This window comes from Euwallacea similis, chromosome 11, assembly GCF_039881205.1.
Source record: "Euwallacea similis isolate ESF13 chromosome 11, ESF131.1, whole genome shotgun sequence".
In the NCBI taxonomy this organism is placed as follows: Eukaryota; Metazoa; Arthropoda; class Insecta; order Coleoptera; family Curculionidae; genus Euwallacea; species Euwallacea similis.
The window spans coordinates 2,192,227-2,215,370 of NC_089619.1; the positions used below are offsets into that span (position 1 = coordinate 2,192,227).

At 33.2% G+C, this 23,144-nt stretch overlaps 2 protein-coding genes across 2 annotated transcripts in view; both read right to left on the reverse strand.

Moving 5' to 3' along the window:
• Positions 1-1,450: 1,450 nt before the first annotated feature.
• LOC136412265 (cytokine receptor-like factor 3) lies at positions 1,451-4,367 on the reverse strand. The gene is made up of 6 exons (XM_066395282.1): positions 3,968-4,367; positions 3,007-3,291; positions 2,771-2,942; positions 2,454-2,719; positions 2,098-2,274; positions 1,451-1,821 (listed from the first exon to the last, which is right to left on the reverse strand). The coding sequence occupies exons 1-6, from the start codon at positions 4,202-4,204 to the stop codon at positions 1,663-1,665; spliced, it is 1,296 nt and encodes a 431-aa protein (XP_066251379.1). The 5' UTR covers positions 4,205-4,367; the 3' UTR covers positions 1,451-1,662.
• A 2,376-nt stretch (positions 4,368-6,743) lies between these two features.
• LOC136412108 (uncharacterized) overlaps positions 6,744-23,144 on the reverse strand; it is a 36,286-nt gene continuing 19,885 nt past the window's right edge. The window contains exons 2-13 of the mRNA XM_066395009.1: positions 19,465-19,505; positions 14,015-14,058; positions 13,766-13,960; positions 13,512-13,713; positions 11,497-13,458; positions 11,235-11,444; positions 10,978-11,131; positions 10,796-10,923; positions 10,549-10,740; positions 10,197-10,492; positions 9,968-10,147; positions 6,744-9,915 (exon numbers count right to left, since the gene is read on the reverse strand). Of these exons, the coding sequence (XP_066251106.1) occupies positions 9,490-9,915; positions 9,968-10,147; positions 10,197-10,492; positions 10,549-10,740; positions 10,796-10,923; positions 10,978-11,131; positions 11,235-11,444; positions 11,497-13,458; positions 13,512-13,713; positions 13,766-13,960; positions 14,015-14,058; positions 19,465-19,492 (4,017 nt within the window). The 5' untranslated portion in view covers positions 19,493-19,505 and the 3' untranslated portion in view covers positions 6,744-9,489. The remainder of the gene's footprint in view (positions 9,916-9,967; positions 10,148-10,196; positions 10,493-10,548; positions 10,741-10,795; positions 10,924-10,977; positions 11,132-11,234; positions 11,445-11,496; positions 13,459-13,511; positions 13,714-13,765; positions 13,961-14,014; positions 14,059-19,464; positions 19,506-23,144) is intronic.

The window sequence follows — 23,144 nt, forward strand, 5'->3', positions numbered from 1 at the left end:
ATTTTGTATTTTGCTTAAAAAAACTGTTATTAAAGGTGGCTTAGCAATATTAACAACAATAAGTTGGGAAATTTTGAAAGTTATTCTTAAGTGCCCATTTAGAGCTGTGCTTAGGATGAGCCAAAAATAGGGAAAGTTAGCTACAATAAAAATTACTCGCTTCCATTTAATTCCAATCATGAGGGGCCATGTCATAAAAACCTTTTCAATTACTGGTAGCTGAATCTGATCCGTAAATGGCTTCATGAATGGCTAAGTTCGTTTTTGCAAAAAATACTGGGGGTCCGCAGAATTGGAAGCTTCGCTTAATATTACAGTATTAATTAGACAAAAACCCCGAAAATTAATTGCCCTTGGTTTATTAATGATTATAGACATTTATATACTTTTTTTGAGAGCTGCAGCATTTGAATTAAATAAGTTAGACTGTTTTCATATCCCTGCCTTAACGTTTCAATGTGAAATTTTAATATTATACTAAAAGCATGCAGTGAAGTGGATTTTCCAGATAAATTTCTCTCAGTTTGAACATTTTTAAAAGACTTACATTTCATAATTTTTAGCTTTTACGCAGAAATAGCTACAATGAATATGAAGTAATTAATATAATTACAAAAAGGAAATTTTCGAACAAATTCATTGTCTGCAGTTGATTATTACAGATAGTTAGAAAATTAAATTGAACATAAATAGAGCAGATAATTAAAGAAATTAAGCAAAAAATTAGATTTGGTTTTGAAATGTGAGTAAAAGTCAATATATGAAATATATAAATTAAAAAACTTACCTTTTTTCGAGGCAGAGGGATTGTAAAAACATTTTCTGTAGGCGGGTAAGAGTGCCTGCTTCATTCCAATGTCTTGAATTCCTCGTTACGCCCTATAGTTTAGGTATGTCCTGGAACTTTAAGTCATACTGTAAATTATGATAGTTTAAGATTCTGCAAAGGTGCTTCAAACAGGCAAAGGGTTTGCTTACTCGTCTTTAACTTAAACAAAACATTGTGCACAAGGCTGCGTTTATCTAGGTTGCTACTTTAATATTTTTTTCCATCCCTTTATACCGTACCTATTTGGTATACATCATCCTATCGTATTATTTATATGATATTTACTGGTGCTACCATCACAAATTTGCCATTCTAGACAACTGCCCAATTGGTAGTAAAAATAAATTTTAAAAACCTGGTTAATTATAGGTACTTCAGGTTACCTATGTAAGGAAAAATTAATTGTAACTAGATTAAAAAACAAGTTTTCGAATATTTCGATTGTTTCTTTCTTTTAGCAAATTATTAAATATATTGTACTACTTTGTTTCTGTTAAAAATACCTATCTCTTATCATTGAAACAGTGCTAATGCATACCACTTGTAATACCTTGTACTTCTATTTGACTTGGCATAGTTTCCGTTTCAACTTTTACAGGTACTTATATAAATCAGTTGTTATTGTTAATGTTTATCTTTATTAGAAAAATGTAAGTATACAAAACACATTTAATTGACTAGGAACAAAACAAAATTTCACTTCTAATCCTACCCTACATAGTAACGCAAACACATATTCTTAACAAATAAGGGTAGGTAATATATTATAGAACATAGGTATCTTATTCTCAACTCTATATTTTGACACAAGTGTAGCCCATATTTTTTACTTTTTATTCAACCATGACTTTGCATTTTGTACTAGTCATTCGACAGAATATGGTGAAGGCACAGCATTCATCACAGTCCCAATAATAAGTCACACTTTTGTCGTGGCAGTCAATATCAACTCTAGCTAGATTGCTTTTGAAGGATTCAGTTTTAAAACATATCTAAAAAGAAATATGTAGAAATTATTAGGACAAATATAAATGATATCAATGGACGATCATCTTTAGGGCCAAATTATTATGTTCATTTCCATAAAAACGATTAAATAGAAAATGTATTTTGGTCAGATTCCTAGTTTCTATAAAAACTAGCTTGATTTTAAAGTTAACTGCACATTAACAATTTAGCTTTTAACGCTATCGCAGATATCTAAAAAATAATATGTCAATAACAAGTCAACAATTCACATGTCACTGAGATTCAAACATGGAACGAACCTTCGTCCCTTGCGTAACTTTAGGAAGATTTGTGCGCTTTTCCCGTCCACAAATAAAAATTTTACCGTTGTTGTCAATCAGAACACCTTTCTGAACAATTCTCTCCATTGTCATATCATTGTGCTTAGCATATGTCAAACCAAGTACTAATTCGGACTTGCTATCCACTTCTAAAATCTAAAACACAGGGGCGTTTCAACAGCTTTAAATGATATGGGTAAGAGCAATAAAATTTGATATTTTTCAAATCTTACACAATACATATTTTCATTAAAAAAACTAACATTCGTAAATAATTTGTTACAGTATCAGAATTATTCCTCAAAATATCCCGATTTAATACACAAAAGTCTTACTGTAAATTCAACGGAATTTTCCAAGATCAAATCGGCCTCAGATACAATAATCGTCCCGACGTTCTCTTTTAACGATACGATTTTATTTTCATTAGATAAAATTAATCCTGGTGAAGGTTTCCAGGCCAAACATGGAATTTTAGTTATTCCAACTTTAGGAAACGACCACGGACTCCATTGGGTCAATCCAGAAAATTTACAACAAACCCGGAAAGTATATGGCTGAGATATTTGAATATCTCTTAATAAATGCTCATAGGAAGAACCTAAAATAATGAATAAATTTCTCTTATTTGTCTATGCCCACTTAAACCCACCTTCATAACAATCAATATAATTTACAGGCAAATTATTATCTTTAGTAACATCACCAAAGGTCCTTTGTAACTTAAATTCTTCAATATCAGCATTTTGGTATTCACCATTTGTTTCCCATGATCTATCCCATTTCACAAGTAGAGCTCCTGGTTTCTCTTCTATGTAATTTATCTAGAATTTACAGTAACATTGGTAATGGAATAGTTCTTGAATAAAAATAAGTGTTTAGATCCACCTGAATTGGGGCAATCTTAAAAACTTCTCCAAAATTATTTATAAACAAAGAAATTTCTTCTTTGAATACTAATTCAGGATAAAAGCTTATATAAGGCACTTTTTCATGTCGAGGCAAGGCAGGAAGGGTTCCTAAACCAGAGCAGCGCTCCAAAAAGTGAACAGTTTTTTCGGTGTTATTTGGTGGTAGGGTTGAACCTTCCTTTATCATATCTAAAGCACTTTCAAGGCTATTTGTGATAATGTTTCCACATAAGTGTAATGGTTGTAATCCTTCTTCTTTTATCTAAAATTTGAAAGGAGTCAGAAAAATGTGTTGATCTCAATATCAAACTCTTATGGTTAAAAGGAAACAATGAATTACTGCACAATTTATATATAATTTGATATATTTTTATATAATTTTATATAATTATGTAGGCATATGCTTTGTGAATAATAATATATACAAATTATTAAATGGGGCCTTAACATAGTAACCAGTGAGGTTTTTAGTGATGGAATGTTTGATACAGGGATTCTTATAGTGAATTATTGACTTTAAGTTTAGAATGTTTTAGACCTAAATAACCCATGATCAAACCTAACGTTATTGGCAGCTGAGGTATGTGATCCAACTATCTTTCTGAAAAAATCTTATGTTTAAAGAAAAACCAAGACCTATTGTGAATAATGAAAATTTACAGTATATAATACCCTAGAGCTGTATAAGTATTTAGAGTTAAAAGAAATTAGTTGCATGTCATCAAGAAGCAGATTGTTGATGAAATTTTTGTACATTAAAATACTCTGGAAATGTCTCAGTTATACCTTAAAATATCTCAAATATATCTTGAAAAGGCCACAAAATACATAAAAATGTTTTATCTAAAAAAGTACCATGAGTGTACTTCAATACCTTAGCGATCTACCTAACCAATCCAACTATACCCTAATTAGTAACATATAGATAGATAAAATACCTTTGCTGCCTTGTTAAGCAACTGCTTTTCCCTTTCATCTAATTTTCCGCAAAAATATTCCCTTATATCAGAGAATGCCCTTTTGATATTCTGCTCAGATTCTTGATAGGTGGAAGCAACTTGATGTTGAAGGCCATCTAATTTCAATTTCAAATTGTTTAAATTCTTGATATACTCTCTGGCTAAGGCAAGTGTTTCCCATACTTCCTTCTGTGCTTCATTGCCAACTGAAGTCATATTTTAAGGTGTAGCGGCTCAGTCTTAGGTAGTACGAGTATTTATTGTAATAACGAGTTTCAGTCAATAATCAAATGATTAAATTAATTTTAATATAAAATTCTGATTTTGTTTATTAGCAAAAAAATTTCTGACATTTCATAGGTTATGTGCGAGCCGAGCGGATAATTTACAAATATTGTCTCAACCACTGAGCGAGGGAGATAGAGTTAGCAACGAAGTGGCATAAGAAAGATACGTGCATGGGAGAAAGAAAGAGCGAGAAAGAACAACGCCTGAAGAGGTTTACTAGATTTTTTTTGTAACGATCGCCTTTTATTTTTTGAATTATTGTGGATTAACACGGTACTATGAAGCACTCACAAAAGATGTGATGTAGGTGTCACATACAGGTTGTCCGCAAATAAATTACCTCGGCGCTAAGTGTAGATTGTATGAACAAAAAGGTTTATACAGTACATACATATTTTATACAGCCTTTAAGACTTGCGTACGATATTCTATTTAATGTTTTTTTAGTAATTTTCCGTGTTGGAACTTATATACAAAGCCCGATTTGACATATTTGGCTTATTTCGATAAATTTTGTATTATTTATTTTCGTGATTCCTGAAAAATATTTGACATCTAGTATATATTTATACTGGACACTCTGTATATTATTTTGCTTCACGTATCGTTTCCGTGGTTAGATCGGCGAGTTGTACGCTTGCAAAAAAGGCTATAAAGTTTTTTGTATGTTTTCGTACCGATATCGTTACATGATTCAGTGGTGCGTTAGCGCGGTGACAAACAAGATGTTCGTAATCTGGAAGTATTAATCGGCATTATCGGTGTTCTTTTAAATCAAAGATTTGTTCTTGAAAGTGGGTGTCGTGATAACGGAAGTTGTGGTGCTTGGAGATGCGTTCCTGCCTCAAGGTAAGACAATAAGTACAATTAGATTCCAAATTATAAGAGAAACACTTGATTTTACTCAATTTCTATTTGAATTAACATCATCATTTTATATGTGTCCTTAACTATTCATCTTATTAATGATGATGATTACAACGAGTTCGTTAAAACTTAATTAAATGCGACTCCTAACTTTGCAAGGCATAGTCAATTCCTGTATACGTTAAAATTACGAGATTTTGGAAGTGACTCGAAAGACACATTGAGTCGTTTGGGGTGATAAGCAATTTATACAGGGCTTGTTTTACGACTGATTTTATTTAGTGTTTCTTGTTATGGAATTTTATATTATCCATACATGGGAATGTGTGAATGCAAACAGAACTTGACTAAACTCGGCACAAACAAATCGACCTGTAGTTTTATAATCATTCGTCGTTTCAACGTCACACGGGAGTGACTCTTTTTGTCAAGAATGCTTTGAGAGAGAACTTCGGAAATAAAACAATAACGCTTCGGTTATCCGAGTTAATGACGTCTCTGAGTTTATTCCCGGTTCGCTCGGGAAAAGTATGAAATTTCGAATGAAAATGTGGAAAAGTTTGTGTAAAGTTGAAGATTAATTAAATAAAAACTTAATAAGCGTTCGTACGGGATTCTGCCCGGTTGAAACAAATAAAAATTTGACTTTAGTTGTCAACACCGGGAATATCGTCCCATTTACGTTCGGGTTTTCGAAGTCGCACCATCGGACATCGCAGTTTCGGTTACTGATAAAAAAAAAGTCAGGGACGCACGTGAGACCGGGCAAAGCAGCGCGTACTGTGTCGAAAATAAAGAATAACTAAGATTTCTCTTGTCATTGATTGAGGAATGACAGTTTTTTTGACTTGATCCCAAAAGGTTGATTTGAGGTAAGTAATTAGTGCTTGATCATTGTACCTAATTTAAACTTTCCCTTTTTTTAATTTTATTCTTTGGGTTACTGATTACTCTAAGGTTTTTGTCAGTGTGTAGTTTCTTTTTTTACGTCCTCGATTCACCTCTGCCTCAAGCATAAGTAACCAAACGTTTGGTCCCTGCTTACGGTATAACAGATGGGTTTTTATCAACAAAAATATATGCACTTTTTGTCATTTTAAGCTATTTTGATAATGGTTCCTTCCTAAAAATTAATTTAGTTCTGTGGTCATTATCAAAAGCACACTGGCAAATATTTGACCAACGGGTCTTGGCCTTGTGAAGACAACAATAATAATTGTGAAGATAATAAAATAACAGGATGTAACTAATCAATCTCCCTGCTCACCATAATGTTTCTCAGAAATCAACCCAGAGGAGTCTCAAATGCATAGAATGTTTACAGTCTGAATGCGAAAAATGCTTTTCCGAATCATATAAATCTTGCTCCGCAATTATATAGAAAAACTCATCAAACATGTTTTGAAGAAAATACAAACATTCTGGAACTCGGACACCTTTAAGTACGGAAAAATAAACCATAACAATTATTTTTCTTTACATAATTTATTTTATTATTTACAAGTACAAAAAGCTATTTACATAAAATAAAATATATAAGCACATATCCAACTGAGACAAAAACATTTTTTCGTTTATTTATCAATTATATCTGTATATATGTTATAAGAACCAAAAAGTTTTTTTTAATTTTTGTTATATATTCTATACATACAATATAGCTCAATTAAGCATGGTACATAGGACACTATATAAAAACTTATTAAGCTATATGGGATTAATACCATCATACATCTACATAAAGGGTCTCAAGGGAAGATAAATGGATAACTTGAAAATTACCCCCGTTCTTTTTTTTGACGATTATTTAGGTATAAACATTCTTCGGTTATTACCTATATTATTGGGTACACTTGCTTATTTTGTAACTAAAGCACTTTGTATATAAGGTATGTCATAACTGCGCTCAAATATTTTAAGGTTCGATTCCTTGACTCAAAACATGGAAAAGTTTTATAAAATTTCGTTGAAAAATGGCCCCTGTCCGGGTTACGACCATTTAAAGAAGCCGTCGATAACTGGTTCTTTTAAGATCTGTTTTTTTTTTAAATCATAGTAACTTCACCAACAATTTAATTTCCATGAAAGTAGAAAAATTGACCAATGCTGTGCTTCGATTTGGCCTTTCTATGGAAAAAATTACGAAGTACCCAATATCTATACTTAGAGAAGTAACTGGCATACATAATATTACCTATCGATTCTGATATTTTCTGTCACTGAAAATTATTAATATAATTGTGGTAAATTTGCATTTATTTTGAAATTTTTTTCTTATATTTTTTCTCAGTTAGCACAGTTTGTTTGCTTTTAATTCTGGGCAATGTTCCTTATAAATTAGTCTTATGTATTAATACATACATGAAAATAAAGCAATAAAACATTATTACTTAATTCATAGTATAATAGGTCAGGACTTGCTTCAAAATAATGTACAAAGTATCAATTTGAAATCGAACCATTCGCAATATTTCGTTCTTTATGAAAAATATGTAAATATGCAAAAACACATCAATTTTATTTTCAAGGAGGGCATTCTTTAAGTCGGTTTTCTTTTAAATTGCATGCACCCTCTAGCGGTAATGAAAACAACCACTAAAATCTTAAATGGAAAGAGGGATTGAGTTAAATCTCGTTTGGGAGGTTTTTCAGTTACCTTTACAAACGTATCAGTTTTTTTTTTCATTAAGAAGTTTTCGAAAAATCATCTACAAATTATAAACAAGCTTAGGCATCAACTGTATTGTAGAAAAATTGTTTATTAATATTTAAAGTGTTCAAAATGCAGTCTATTATGTTCTAAACAGTGGAAAAGTGTATTTTCAAACTCCGCTCTAACATTTACAAAAACTTTTAATTGAATTTCCCTACACGCAGATGTAATTCTTCTTTTCAATCCTTCCAAATCGTAAGATAGGGTTTTATAAACAACAGATGATTAATTTGGTTTTTATTTGTTTCTTTCCATTTGTAAATCGATTTGTTTAAATATTCTACTTGTTGAAAAAATAATAAAAATAAGACTTTTCGATTAAAAAAGGACGATAGAATTGTTGAGTTTTTTTGTTAAATTATTATTTATTATTGTAAATTTTATTTCGTGAGTTAAAAACTAGTAATCGCGTTTTACAAGAAGACCTGCTTCATTTTCAACAAGATGGAGCCCCATAACACTATTTTCTTCCTGTTAGATAGAGGTTACATGATAGGTTTCCCAGCAAATGGATTGGGCGAAAAGGACCAATTCAGTGGCCACCATGATCGCCAGATTTAACATTTCTCAATTTTTTTTCTCTGGGGGGACATCTTAAATCTGTTATTTATAAAATTCAGTCTCAAGATTTGGAAGAATTGAAGAAAAGAATTACAGCTACGTGTAGGAAAATTAAAGTAGAAGTTTTTGTGAATGTTACAGTGGACTTTAAAAACAGGCTATATTACTGTTTAACAAATAATAGACAACATTTTGAACACTTAAAATGTTACTAAACAATTTTTCTATAAAACAGTTGACACTTAAGCTTGTTTACGGTTGAGACATGTTTTTCGAACACCTTTCAATGAAAAAAAAACACGTACATTTGGAAAGATAATTGAAAGATCTTTCAAATGAGATACAACTCAACTTCCCTTCTCATTTAAAATTTTAGTAGTTTTTTTCTCCCCCTCTACAGGATGCTTGCAAATTAATAGAAAATCGACTTAAAGAATGCCTCCTATGAAAATAAGATCGACATGTTTTAGCATATTTACATATCTTCTATAAGGACCGAAAATCATGGGTGGTTCGTTTTCAAATTGACGCGCTGTACTTGTTACAACATTCTCCTACTTCATTCATCACCAAACAGCCCTGTGAAAATCACACAAATATTTCTATAACATCTACTTTACGAACTATAAATCTGGACTTACGAGTTTGTAGCACAATAAATTCTACTTATTCTAGAATGAAGTTATTGGCAAAAAATACAATTTAATGGTTCATTTGATCAGGAATATATAAGAGAAATTGAGCATTTAACTAAGTATTTACTATAGTTTAAAACATTATTATAATTGAAAGCTGTGCAAAATAATTACTAATATGAACTAAATACAAATTAATAAAGTTACAAATAATTTACGATTTTTTTAACACAATAAAACTAAGTTTGTCACTCAAGATGTAGTTTACTTAGCTTTAATATTAATTTTTAATAGGAATCATACGTAATTTTTTCGTTTGCTGAATAGCTTTCTAATAATGCGTACATACATGTTTGTGATTAAGGGAGTATAAAAATATATGTATTTTGATCTAAGTATACAATTTCTAAATCTCTTTTACAAGTTTATTGGTATTGCTATCGTTTCTTACCAAATCTGGATGCAATTGAATACAAACTGTTGAGCAATTGAAGAGCTCTAGCATCTTGCTGATCTTCACTTAAATATGGATCCACCAACTGCCCCAGAGAATGATTTTCCACATTCCTAGTTGCTTTAAAATTTCTTGAATCTATTCTAGCTCCAAAGTCAGGTTTACTGTCTTTAGTTACGACATTTTGTTGGTGGTTGCTGGCAGAAATACCCAAATCTTGGGTTATATTAGCCCCACATTCACTAATTAGCAATAAAATAAGGCGTTTGGTTAGAGGATTTGACTCAATTTCCTTCATACGATTGAGGAACTCTTCTTCTGAGGTGTTGAGTTTCTTTAGAATTCTGTTAAGACGGTTGTCGCCATCTGATTTTGTGTGGTTCATAAAGTCAATGAGGATTCCATGAACCTGTGTAAATTAAATTTAGTGTTATGGGTATAGAATGGGTAGTATAGATTACTTGAGTGGAGTTTAGAGACAATGGAGGCAACTCCCTTAAATCATAAGTAATTTCTGAAATTGGTTCCACTAAATCTGGCAAGACATCAGTGCTAAAAAGTTCAGATTCGGTTGTTTGTTCACTGGATATTGAGGGACTTGTGGTGGTCTCAAGATTGTCATTTACCAGAGAAGGATTGACCTGAAATTAATTTAATACTACTCCAAAATAACAGAGATTCGATAGTTACAGATAAGGCCTTCTGCCATAGCTTTGTAGCATGAGTGCTACTTGTCCAATGATTTGGGGGCAAAACAGTGAACCCACTCCTCTTCTCATCACTCTGTAAATGGTTAAACCTGGGCACGAACGATTGAGAATCAGCAGTGTGCAAATCTGGAGCTAATGAGTTCTTAACGTCCTCTTGAGTACCACCTTTGCGTTCTTCAGATGCTAAAATATATCCCCAGGTGGGAGACGGTACTGCTGGGGTACTAGGTCTGATATCTGCGTCTGAGAAGTTCAGAAGTTCATCTTCTGTTGTGCCTGGATTTAAAGATATAAAGAGTTTGTTGTTTTGTAGGGATAATATAGTGACTTACTAGATTCGATGATATCACTACTATCTAGCGGTGGAGGTTCAGTTGGTCTTAAACTCTCCAGATTTTTCCTAAAGTTGCCTGGATCATTCAGATAGCTGGATAAAGCCAAAGAGAAGTTTCTGGCTAGTTGTCGAAGCTCTGGAAGAGATGTTGTAGAGAGTAAATCCCCATCACTGTCTTTGGTGTTGCCAGCTGCAAATATGAATATTTAAATTTAAAAAAAAATCATACTATAGCCACTATTCACTTGGATTTTCTGATTCTGGTGTTACAATACTTGCTTCACCACCTATTTTTGAAGCCACAGAAATAGTGGTAGTTTCTAATTCCACAGAGTTATTCGTAGAAGATGCAGCATTGAAGAGTTTGTTATATCTACGAATATTTTGTTGATATGGATGGTATTTGAATCTGAAACAGATAATTTACCCATGCACGGTCATGGCAGTTAATAAAGTAGTTAATTTCTCCTTGTTGTCTTCCTTTAGATCGCTGTGTGTTTCATTATTTTCCAATTCACTGGCAAAGTATTGAGCTAGAGAGTGCAGCGTTTGAGGACTCACCGACGGAGGAATAGACAGTCCTATAAAAATTAATAGCCATAAAGCGGATATTTTCTGCTCTGAAGAATCAGGCACTTTTTTATTGATTCCTAAGATATTCTGTTGGAACTTGAATGAACTTACCTTGTCCAATTTTCTCCTTCTCTGCGCTAAAATTGGCAATTTCCTGAAGTATTCCAATCATGTTGTCAATATTATTGTATACATCAAAATTGGTAGACGACTGATTGGAAATTGGTGATGGTTTAGTTGTATCTGTAGCTGCAAAAGGTCTGGCGCTTGATATATGATAAGTAGGAAAAGCTGTTGGCAGACCATCTTGGTTTGTTGTATCTAAAATCCCACAAATAATCAATATAAGTAGTTATAAGAGACTTATTGCTACCTTTATCACCAAACTTCGAAAATGGTCTGGGTTTCTCGACTTTGGACTTAACAGGACCATCATAAGCACCTTTAGTGACGAAAAAATCAGTTTCTGGAGCAAAAGTCGACCCTTTGGAGGCGTCATTATCAGAAACCCTAAATACAGTCCCAACCTTCAAGTTATTGAGATTGTTAGGCCTGGTTGAACCACCAATATTCTTTGATAGATGAATCGATATTTTGTCCTGTCCTTGATTAAACCTTATTGGTACTGTATTGTTATACGTCTTCGAAGTTCTTCCTCTGGATAATGAGCTTTTAGTGACTGTAGGTACTGTAGGGCTATAAATGGTATTCCTTATTGACCCATAAATTCTAGGAGTACTTGACGGATAGCTTCCATAGACTGTAGCTTGGTCTATAGTTTTCTCAGTACTGCTTTGGTAAAAAAGTGGGACTGTTTTCTTAATGAAAGGCGGTTCATTCACAGGTGCAGAATTTTGACCCAGGTTGAGGGATCCTTGTTGCGGTATAAAGATATTTTGAGGAACTGCAGTAGTGCTAATGAAGTCAGGCACAATATTTACTTTGAGAGTGGTATCAGTCCTTCCAACATTAAATAAGTCAGTGGGCAATGAATTCGTCACAGGAGTTGATGTTTCTATAGCTGGCAAAGTATTGTCAATATTTCTTGAATTAAAATTACTATAAGGAGTTTTCGATGTGGTGCTATGACGAATCACTCCGAATATTACTGTAGGTTTGGTGCTAGTGGGCAGATACGTGTACTTTGATTGCGTAGTTGGTTGGTTTGGCAGCCAAGTAGTACCAACTCTACTCCCAACAAATGGCTTCCCATTATTGATGGGTTGAGTAGTCACAAGATGAGGAGTAATTGATGATATAGGAGTCTTTTTTGGCGCTTGAAGAGTATTCAATTCTTTAACTTCTGAATATGTATCTCGATGGTTGGCATAAGATGATTTGGATCTGTCTGAAATGCTATTAAATCCACTCTTGGCAAATGAAGAAGATTCTTCTGGAATTTGCGTCTCTTCTGAGTCGATATGAGTTCCGAAAAGTTGATTTTGGTTTCCTTGTAAATTTACTTTATTCTCTGATTCAGCCAACTCAGACTTATGTTTAGGGAATGGAGGAAGGACAAAATTTTCCTGAGTCTTTCTTGCTAATGGAGAGTAGGTAGTTACAATGTTGTCCGATTTTGGAATGTTGAATTTTACGTTTCCTCTGTTATTATTCCCACTAATAATTGATGATGTTTGAGGTGGTCGGGCATCATAGCTGTTGAACCTTTCTTTTACTGTGGATCCGTAGGCAAATTTTCTTGTTGGTGATGCAGTATTCGTAGATGTAATTATATTGCTCTTGGTAACCGTTTCTGATGGGTTAATTAGAAATTTGTCTGTAGTTTTACCAGTCTTATCATAAAAACCCTGTCTGAAGCTATTCAAAACAAACGGTTTGGTAGTGGTTGATACTTCATCTTTGAAAGAAGCAAACTGTACATGATACTCTTTAAGAGACTCAATCTTGTCTTGGCTGTTATCTCCAGAATTCTGATTATTTCTATGATTTTGAATCTTCTTAGAATCTCTTCTCACAGGCTGATCATAGTTGGTATTCAAAAAGTTTCCAGTATCTTTATCAATATCCTTTTTACTCTGTCTTAATCTTGTTCGAGTCGTCTGATCATCATTATAGTTGTGATTGTCATAGAGTTTCTGCTGCTGATGCCCAAATAAATCTTTCTGCGAGAATTGAATCAAATTTTGTGCATTTGCCAAGTGTCTGTTGTTCGACTCAGCCTGCTCTATTTGATGCTCAATGTCGTTGTTATCAGGAATTCTGTGGTTCTTGATGTGTGGTCTTTGAGTTGCTGGTAAGTCTTGACTATTTTTACTGGCTCGGGCTGAGGATTTTTCCTCAGTTCTCATTACCGCTCCATGGTTCGGAGTGTGGTCTAAACAATATGTAAAGGTCATGTTAGAAAAGAAATGTTGCAATAATATTTACTATTATTTATTCCCACTCTTCTCGAAGCCTTCCTCCGAGCTACATCATTTAAAAGCCTTTCAGCGCTTTCCTCGTATAAACTAGGAGAATTAGTGCAATTAACTTTATTCCACCACTCGCATATCAATTCAGCTTGCTGGAAAATTGTCCCATTTGGGCAGAGGAATGAGATTTTCCTACCGTCTTCGCAAATATGGAATACCTAACAAAAAACAGTTGATTTTGCTTTCTTAGTCAATGAACAACCAAATAACCTGGCAGCCAGTTTCCAGATCTGCATAATATCCACTTTCAATCCCTTTGCAGCTAAACGATGTTTTAGGTATATACGAATAAACAGGAAAATCTGTTCCTGGCCTTCCTTCTACTCCTTGAAAGAATTGAAAGTATTCCAAGCCGGGATCTGGATTGTTGTCCACTGCATTATCCCTTTGAAGACTGTGAACTAACTGGAAGAGTCGTTTTTATTACCGATCGTTTATGAAGAATTAATGGACACTTACCATTGGTCTGACACAATAAGCTGCGTAGAAGGTGAAGGCCAGTCCTACAAAAAAATTAACAGGGTGAAAACATACATAGAATATTAATTATGAAAATTCTGTTGCAATAAGTCAATGAACGAATACCATCTGGTATGTTCTTAATAGAAGTGCGGATGAACGAAAGTATTAAATCGAATAATAGCTTACTCCGAAAATATGATAGAAACGTGGTATTATTTGCAATGCGATTGTCATGATTTTCTGCCGATAAATTGTACCTGGAACAAATAATAAAAGTTTCTGCTTCTCATTTGCATTTTACATAATTGCTTTTGACGCTGCAAAGAGAAATTTTCTTAATGTTTGGTATGTTCATTTTTGGCAAATTACACATTTACCTCATTATTGAAACCAGGAAATTTCTAATTAATCCTGGCTTTTGAAGACATCACATAATCTAAGTTACCCACTTTCCTCTTTTTCCTTGATAACCACTTAACCTGTCGCAATGTTTTGTTCTGCAGAAACACGATCGCATTGCTTAAAAATTATCTTCCCAGAATTAATGACAATGGGAAAATGAAGACGATCTCTTTCCTTCTTCTTCGTATAGAAGAGGAATAAATAATAATAATACCGAGATAGGATCTAAACGACCTCTAACTACTGGCGCAGCACTTTGTACAACCTTAAATTCTTATTGGGAAACCGGCAATAGGCCACTAAAATATTTCGGTAAAACAATTGGATTTGTTTCAACAACTAGTGGCTATTGCCAGTCAGAAAACTATTCTACTGGATTTCCGGTCATTAATGTAAATTAACAAGGAATGGATGCATTGCAAGATGATGCGGATTTACCGCCTTAATATTGCAATGTTGATGTACTGATTGATGTTAGTTAAATGCCAACTGTACTAACTAACCTAAACTGACTGTACTTGAAACATTTTTGGATATAGTAGTATCATTAAGCAATGAAACAATGCGTTGACTGAAGAGTGTTAAGATCGATACTGATTTAACTGATCTGATGGATATTTTTACAGAATTCAACATTTAACAGTCATTATACAAAATCATAATAATCTAGAAAAACAGCATTTTTTATATTCTAAAATCTAATAAATGAAATGTTAAGATAATTAGTAAAGAAGCATCAATCGTTAGCGATCGGTCAAATATTGAAATATGTAATTCAGATTGGTGGTTCAGAAACCTGATGAGTGTAAAATAGAATCTATCTAAGTGGTAAATTCAAACGACAATAATAAAACACTGAAACATGTAAGTAATTATTTAGACCCAGTGAAACCTGTATATAAAGATGCTAATAATGGTACGGTTCAGCTGAGCGTTTCAGTATTTCAGTATATCATTCAAGAAAGGAAGTTTCTTCGAAAAGAGTACGATATTGAAGTAGGTTATTGTATAACAATATCAAATTATTTCTAAGATGAATGTTTGTGTGCGTCATGGTGTTCTATGGTTACTATTGAGCTAAATAAATTTCAGGGGTGAAATTAATTCCCAGGGTTGAAGAAACCTATAAGAGACTTCACTGTTTCAATACTAGATCTACTCCATTGAACACCAAATGAGAAACCAATTATAAGCTACTTGCGGAACTTTTAAACATGAAAAATAAACCCGGGAATAACTACTCAATATGTCTTAGAAACAGAGTTTGGATGTATACTAGATGTAGTAGTAGTAAAACGGAGGAGGCAGAGCGCATCCCTGCTGAAGGCTCTTACGGGTCAGTTTAAGCAGTCTAAGTTCAAACTCTTCTTTATTCCCATTTCATGTTTTATGGGAAATTTCAAAAAGTTTCATGGCACGTTCTTTTGAGATTGTGATGAAGAATAACGAATTTTGAACACTTATTCCAGATACATATTTTTATGATAAATTGGCGGTAGTTAGTTTAATTGTGGTAAATCTAGATACCGTATTGCAATTAAAACAGGTTAAATGAAACCTTTTGCTTCCAATCTGGCTTTATATTTTATCATATCCGCTTAATTCTTCTTATACGTAGCACCCAATTTTATCCTATACCTATAGATTTGTGAATTATGTTCCAGGTATTAGTAATTTCATATAAAACAAATTCGTACACCTACACCTCAGTAACCTTTCGTTTTAGCCTCTAAGCTATTCCTGCAATTAATTAATGCTGTATGATATATTTTATATTCTTGTAGATAGGTTGATGCTTTGCGTTCTCTACTTCTTTTTTTCTTTGGACCGATTGATTAAAATATCTTAATTTTCCTGAAAATTAAAGAAGGAGCAATTCTTGCTGAAGACCTTTGATTTCAAATAGTTTAGCCAAATTGTGTGATTGGAAACAAATGTTATTCAGGGTTTCCATTACACAATAAATCCCTGAAGAGAACTTTTCTATAAGTTCTCCAGGGGGATTAACGTTTCAACTCATTTCATCATATTTCTTTGAAGGCATCTGTATATTACATTGACTAACATTCCTCACCAGTCAGATCCTAAACCACTCGATCATTTCATCAATCTTCTGTTACATAACGACTGTCAAGACTTCCTCAGACGAAATATGCACGAAACTAGATCGAAGAATTGATAATATGTAAAAAGAAATGGTGCAATTGACTCCCTTTGTTTCATCTTATTAGAAGCGTGCGAAATCCATGAGTTATCATCTATTTGTAAATTAGGAACATGATTTCTTACGTAATTTATTGTTAAATAATATTTAAACATTTCCACAAAACTTATCTTCTAAAAGAAATTAAAAGAAAGACAATAGAACCATTTAAGTGACTTTAAGGCTCATTATTCCATTGACCGATTTTTGCCGGTGCAGTGCTAATTAAACATCATTAAGAAGATGTTTAACATCGCACCTTGACACTGTTCAAGATCGCTCATTTACCAGTTTTTTCCGAATTGGTCTATTCGCAGTTCCTTTAGTATTACAACTGTTTAGACTAGATGTTGTGTAAGCGCTTAGATTGATGGCTTGTTGTTGTTGTTTTAATCGATTGCCTACAGATAAGGTAAATAGTAAATGGTAATTTTTGGTATTGAGTTAATAGATGATTTGAGATGACAATGATGGTAATTAAGACTGTAGTGATGATAAATGATGAGTTGGAAGAAACAATTAGAGGATATATTGATTGTTTGTGTGCGTTTTAACTTTATGGGTTTCCATTAGGAGTTAAACACTTTAACATATGCTAATGCAATTCAAAATCCATCGCCAAGAGGATTTTAGTCATTTTTGTTTCCTTCAGAAAACAAAGTAAATGTTAAGTTCAAATCGCCTGACAGGTGAGATGTTTGATTCCGGTATGAAATTGGACTCTATGACATATTCGAATGATATTTGTTTCTTCCATTGTGTGGGCCAATAATCTAGATTCTTGAGTAGATGTTGGTTTCATCTACCAAATACCCAATCACTACAGGTTCTTCTAATCTTGCAAGAAAACAGTGAACTTGAAAAAGTATAATCTTTTATTTACAGTTTTGTAAAACTAAATGTTGATTTTAATAATGAATCTCAATTTTTCTTTCTTATTGAGAGATTATTAACACTCAGAAATATACCTATTATCAAGTGCCGCTAGATGAATTTGTCAATACTTATCTAAGAACGCTTAAAGTGATGGTTGATTTTACTTTATTTCGGTTTAGTCTAGTCTATAAGTTGACACCCTTTGTATCCATAATTGATGAACCTGGAAAAAAAAATTAATTATGCTTCTTTTTTATTTTTCTCAAGCTGATTTCTTCAGAGGGAAGTCAGATTTGAGACACTACACGAAAAGTCTCGAGCTCGTTCGCTAACCCAATTAGACAATTTACTCAATTTCTCGATAATACCTCTTTTTTTGTATAGTATTATGGAGTAAAGTACAATAAACCTCAGTTTAAAAGTGAGAGTTATTATTCCACGAACAGTGTCTCTGAAACTGTAAAACTCAGAGTGGTCCGCGAGTGAACAATCCAGTCAAATTTAACTGCCAAGAAGGATTAAAAATTTGGTTTTCGAGCCGGAACATACATTTGGTCCCTCGAATCTCTTGTCAAATCCGATCCTTCCACCGGACCCAACAGTGATAATTAATTAATAAAAAACGTAAAGTAATAAAGAAAATGTAATATATTAGTTTTGCAAAATGCAAGGCATATTTATAGTTAATTTTTCAAAAAGTTGATATTCTGATGTGAAAACGCTAAAAAATGATCAGGATACACATTTTTCAGAACTAAATGAGCAAAAAGGTGAAGGCAATAAATGCATGTAGGTTTGGTTAAAATAAAAAAGTTGACGATGATCACAATTTGCCGGAACATTAGAAATTTATTATATAAAGTTCATCTTATAGAGGAGAAAATGTGTTTAGATTTTAGGGATATGAGTACATGAAGTTAAAAAGCGATAAAATCAATTTTCTATGATTCCGGTTTTTCTAAGTTTTTTTCTTTTTTTGATTTTGTAAAGGCATATTTTTATTCACAAAAATATAGAAATTTCGCTCCATAAACCAACTTTAAATATTACCATCTTTGAAAATTAAAGTGAGACAGTCCGAATTCGAATCACTCTGTGTACTTTTAAATAAGAAAATGAGTTAGTTCAAGTTAAAATATCTCGTTATGTCAAGCTTGAGAAAGTTTCTTTTTTTTTTTAGTACAAAATTCTTAAAAATCTAGTCGTTAGTTACATGAATTAAACCTGAGAAAGCAATATGCCAACTAATTTATATCTGCTAATTTGAATTACTTTGAATGAGGTCTTCGAATAATGCTTCTAAAAGAAAATTTTGATATTGAAATCATATATAATGGCTGACTCAACCATAGTTTGGGGAAAGAAAGCTTTATCATTTAAAGGACTATCTCTTTATTCTGAAAGTAACGTCAAAATTGCTAAAAACGTAACTCTTCACCGTCATTGATAAATTTAACTAATTTTTCCAATGCATGAAGTACTTTCTCTTTTAAAGCAAATGATGACAAATCTTCTTTATATTGAAATTTAAAAGAAAATGGTGCAGTTACTTGAACAATAAAACGATTTATTATAGTGAAATGAACACAATAGATGTCTCTTAAAAAATATTTCGTGTCATCTCATTTTAGCTCTTTCTTTGAAGCGATTTGTTGAGCAATAGAAACGTACAAATCGATTAAATTAATTCACCGGCTGTAACCTCCAAATACGACCTGCAATTTATGTAGTTTTTAAGATATTTCAGTGCCACACAAGGGTAAATATTGATTAGTGTAGGTACCTATTTCATTAGTAAAATCATTATGTATACAAATTACATACAAAAACTAATATAATCATCACTACCGACTGAATATCTCCATATATCAAGAACCTTGATACATTGTATTATAATGTGACATTTAACCGTATTACTTCAGCTATTTTTCCCTGCCACCGAGAATCTACCGTTCAAGGCACTTACCCAATTTTATGATGTGGTACCTCTCCATTGTGGACGTTATTCTGAAACAAAAAAAAAACTGTTAAGAAACGTTATTCAAAAGTAGTTTACAAGGTCTGGTATTGGGAAACCCCTAATAGAAGGTATAATATCTCAATTGTTTCGAATTGTAGATATGCAAAATTGCGTTGATTGATTTTTAAATGTGGACTATGTGGATTCTTCCAGTAAGTGCACAGTATGTTTCATATGTTATTGACAATGAAAGTTAATGTCATATCTCACGAACAGGGGAATCCAAGATCAATCTGCAATCCGAGTTGTTCCTGGAATACCTCCAGTAGCCTTGCGAGTCGAGGAGAGATGTAAAGTCTAGAAAGAGAGTCAAATGAAGAAAAAGTAAGCACAGAATCAGCCATTTGAGGAATGGCAGATGTAGAATCTGTATTACGGATATGCTAAACCCTTTATAAAGTACGTGAATAAAGACATGACAGAGGGAGGGGAGAAGCAACTATTTGGTGATACAAGTGATGACTGCGCACGGGTCTTGGCACGTATCTCTACAAGATCAGAGAGGCGGATTCTAGTGGCAGCTATAATAGTATTGTGTGTCGGAAGATTATCCAAAACATACAATCTTCCTTTGCAAAAGTTTGAAAAAAGCTAAGAACAGAGCAGCCTTGATATGCGGAATAACGGTTAGCGACAACAACGTATCGTCGCTACTACTATTCAAAGGCCAAAACTAGAAAAATTCTTTCGTCTCTCTTCTAAAGTGTTGCCAATGCAGTTTCAAAAGCGTTCCAGGGTAAAACGTAAGGTGTTTGGTGAGTTGGCATCCAGGGCTACTTTTCCCGGCGGCGCTTTCGGTTAGATAAGGCAAAGGGGGGTAGGTTGGGAAGGGTTAAAGAGCTCGAGACGAATTCCGGATACCCGGTCGCCACAAGACAAGGTCAGGTGTCTGTCGAAAATTCACCTCGTGAGAAAAAAAATACAATGAAAGTTATCATATTTGGGTAATTTTCTCTGTCGCTTTATGTGCAGACTAGGCACTAATTAAAAGTTAATATGTGAAATATCACTTTGGGTATTAAATATTTCATAGTAACGTCCTATTGTTTGAATCCGTTTGCCACTTTCAAACAAAATGTAGCAATTAAGCGGATACCAAAATAACTACTCTGGGAACTTCTTTGTTTCGTTATGAGCAAGTCTCCAGAGTATAACAGTTTAACCCAGATCTTTTATCTCCGATCTTCAACAAGTGGCGTTGCTTTGCATATTTTTGGAAACAATACTTGCATTTTTTTGCATGCGAGATGAATTCAGATCAACACACATTTCATTTTAATGACTGTGAATTTTTATTGAAACTGAGTGCTTATTTAGCATGACGATTAAATATTGCACCAAATTTGCAACATTTACTTAAACTGAACTTTACATTGTCGTGGAACTACATTCCCAGTCAAATAGCAATACAATAAACAGAAAAAAATTATCAGCATTTCCGCTACTACCTAAGATCCATTTTTGTTTGATTCCTTCCTTTGGATCATTTTAACAATATTAGACTTCCCGATAGAGAAAAAGGCTTTCAAGCAATTTACTTTATATTATAAGTTTTCAGATTTTGTCTCACACAAAGATCTTGATGAAAATTTTTTATCAAATTTATATACGTTCTGACTTAGGACGAGATCCCAATATTGATACTTGTTGATCTTTTTCGCGCTCAGAATGCTAACTTTGACTGAAATTAATCAAACACTTGGGGAAAGCACTCTGTGATCTCCTAATTAAAGCTCAACTCTATGATGAAATGTATTTTATACGTTTGAATCAGATAATTGATTTTTTATTTTATTTTCTTTGGGGGATAACGCCTCACGTAGGAGTTGTTAGAGCGATGGAATTGAAAACTGCTCTGAGTTAAAACTAAGGTCTTAAGTCAGACACCTCAAGAATAGCTGCTCTCTATTTTAACAAATTCGGCCAATTAGGCAATTTCCAGATAATAAGGGACTACCAAGAAAATATACAAGCTCACATGAGGTTATGTTATGTAGTTATTTTGAAACTCTAAATATCTCCTAAAAAGGACCTTTTCCAAGCCCAGTGCAGTCTTGTAGAAATCTTTTGGAAGAGGTTTTCCCATGAAGTTTAGCTTCCTCCATATCTAATAACCCAGTGGGAAAATGCCTATAATCAGTTTTACAAAATTTCATTTAAAATTTTAAGGACTGTTTTTCAATGATGGAGTATAAAATATTTATCACTACACACATTTCCGGCTTCCAAAGCTTGTATATGACAATGATTGATCTTTAGATTATTGTTAAGCCAGATTAGCTCCACCTTCATTCAAATCATCATTATCATCTCCAAGTACTAACTTATTACACCAGGAACTGATTCTAACAGGCACAAATCGTGGTTTACTCGTAGAAACTGGCTGATGGAACGATGACCCGTGCACCATTTCTGATTGCAATTTAATAACTGCATCATTTAACTTTCAGACTTATAGCTCTAGGGCGTATTACCATATAATAAGAGTTTTCAGAGTAAATAGTTTCACAGAAGGTATAGTTATGTTGCAAATGATAAATATTTCGGCTCCTTGTTTGGTTGTAGGAAATGCCTACTTTCGATTGTTGATGATTATGTTATTCTTGTGTGGTAATTTAACAAGTTCTAAGAAAGACTCAAAGGTTGTCGAATTGTTGGAAGATTCAACCTGTTATTATCAACTGAACTTTGGCTTTTGGTAATTTATCCAACCAACCGGTTAATCACGACTCTCTAAGTGTCATAAGGCCAAATCTTTGTTCGAGTGACAAAGAAAATTAGTACCTTCCTAAACTTAAGAAATTCGTTATATAACAGTAGTAATTATTGTTAATGGTTGTATTTATGCTGTCATAGACTTACCTGCATGCCCAGACGAATTATTAAATTTATTAGGTCATTTATTTTAAGTTCCCCTTGAAGGCAGTCTGATAGGAGATGACTTGGGTATGTTTTTATGTCTTCTTTGGGCATGTTCAACGTTCTTCAAATACCATTCCCGAGGGCTTTAAGACTAAACATAATTGTTCAGTTCATTACGTAAATAGCTTGGTTCAATCATGGTATATAGTCATTAACTGCCGGTTAACAACTTTATTATTTTAATAGAAATCATACGTGTATAAATGATATTACCACCTTTGCTTCGTTTGCTTAATAAAGCTGAATTTTTTTGCTTACCATTAATGAATTATCTTGCGTTTGCAGTCATAATTTAACAATTTTTTAATTTTTCAAACAGTGTTTTACAACTCAAAAAACGATCAGTATTTTGTAATAACCGCGCAACACGCGAGAAGAAGAAATGTTCGTAGCAGTTTTCTCATGAAGATTGGCAACTAGGTCGAGGAAAAAAACTCTTATTTTGCTACTTGAAGCATGTCTTCAGACACCGGTAGTTATGATTAATCAAGTATCTACGTAAGATATGCTCGTACTCAAAGATGTGGCGTATTGATGAATTCATTAGATTGCTATTTCTATGTAAGATTGGATTCGTGATCGTTGCATTACCTAATTTGTGATGTACGGTTATACAGTTGCTTCCTACTAACTTCAATTTACAGATAATTTGGGTTGATTTAAAAGTTGTGATGGTACGTACAGATTATCGAAGATGCATGCAC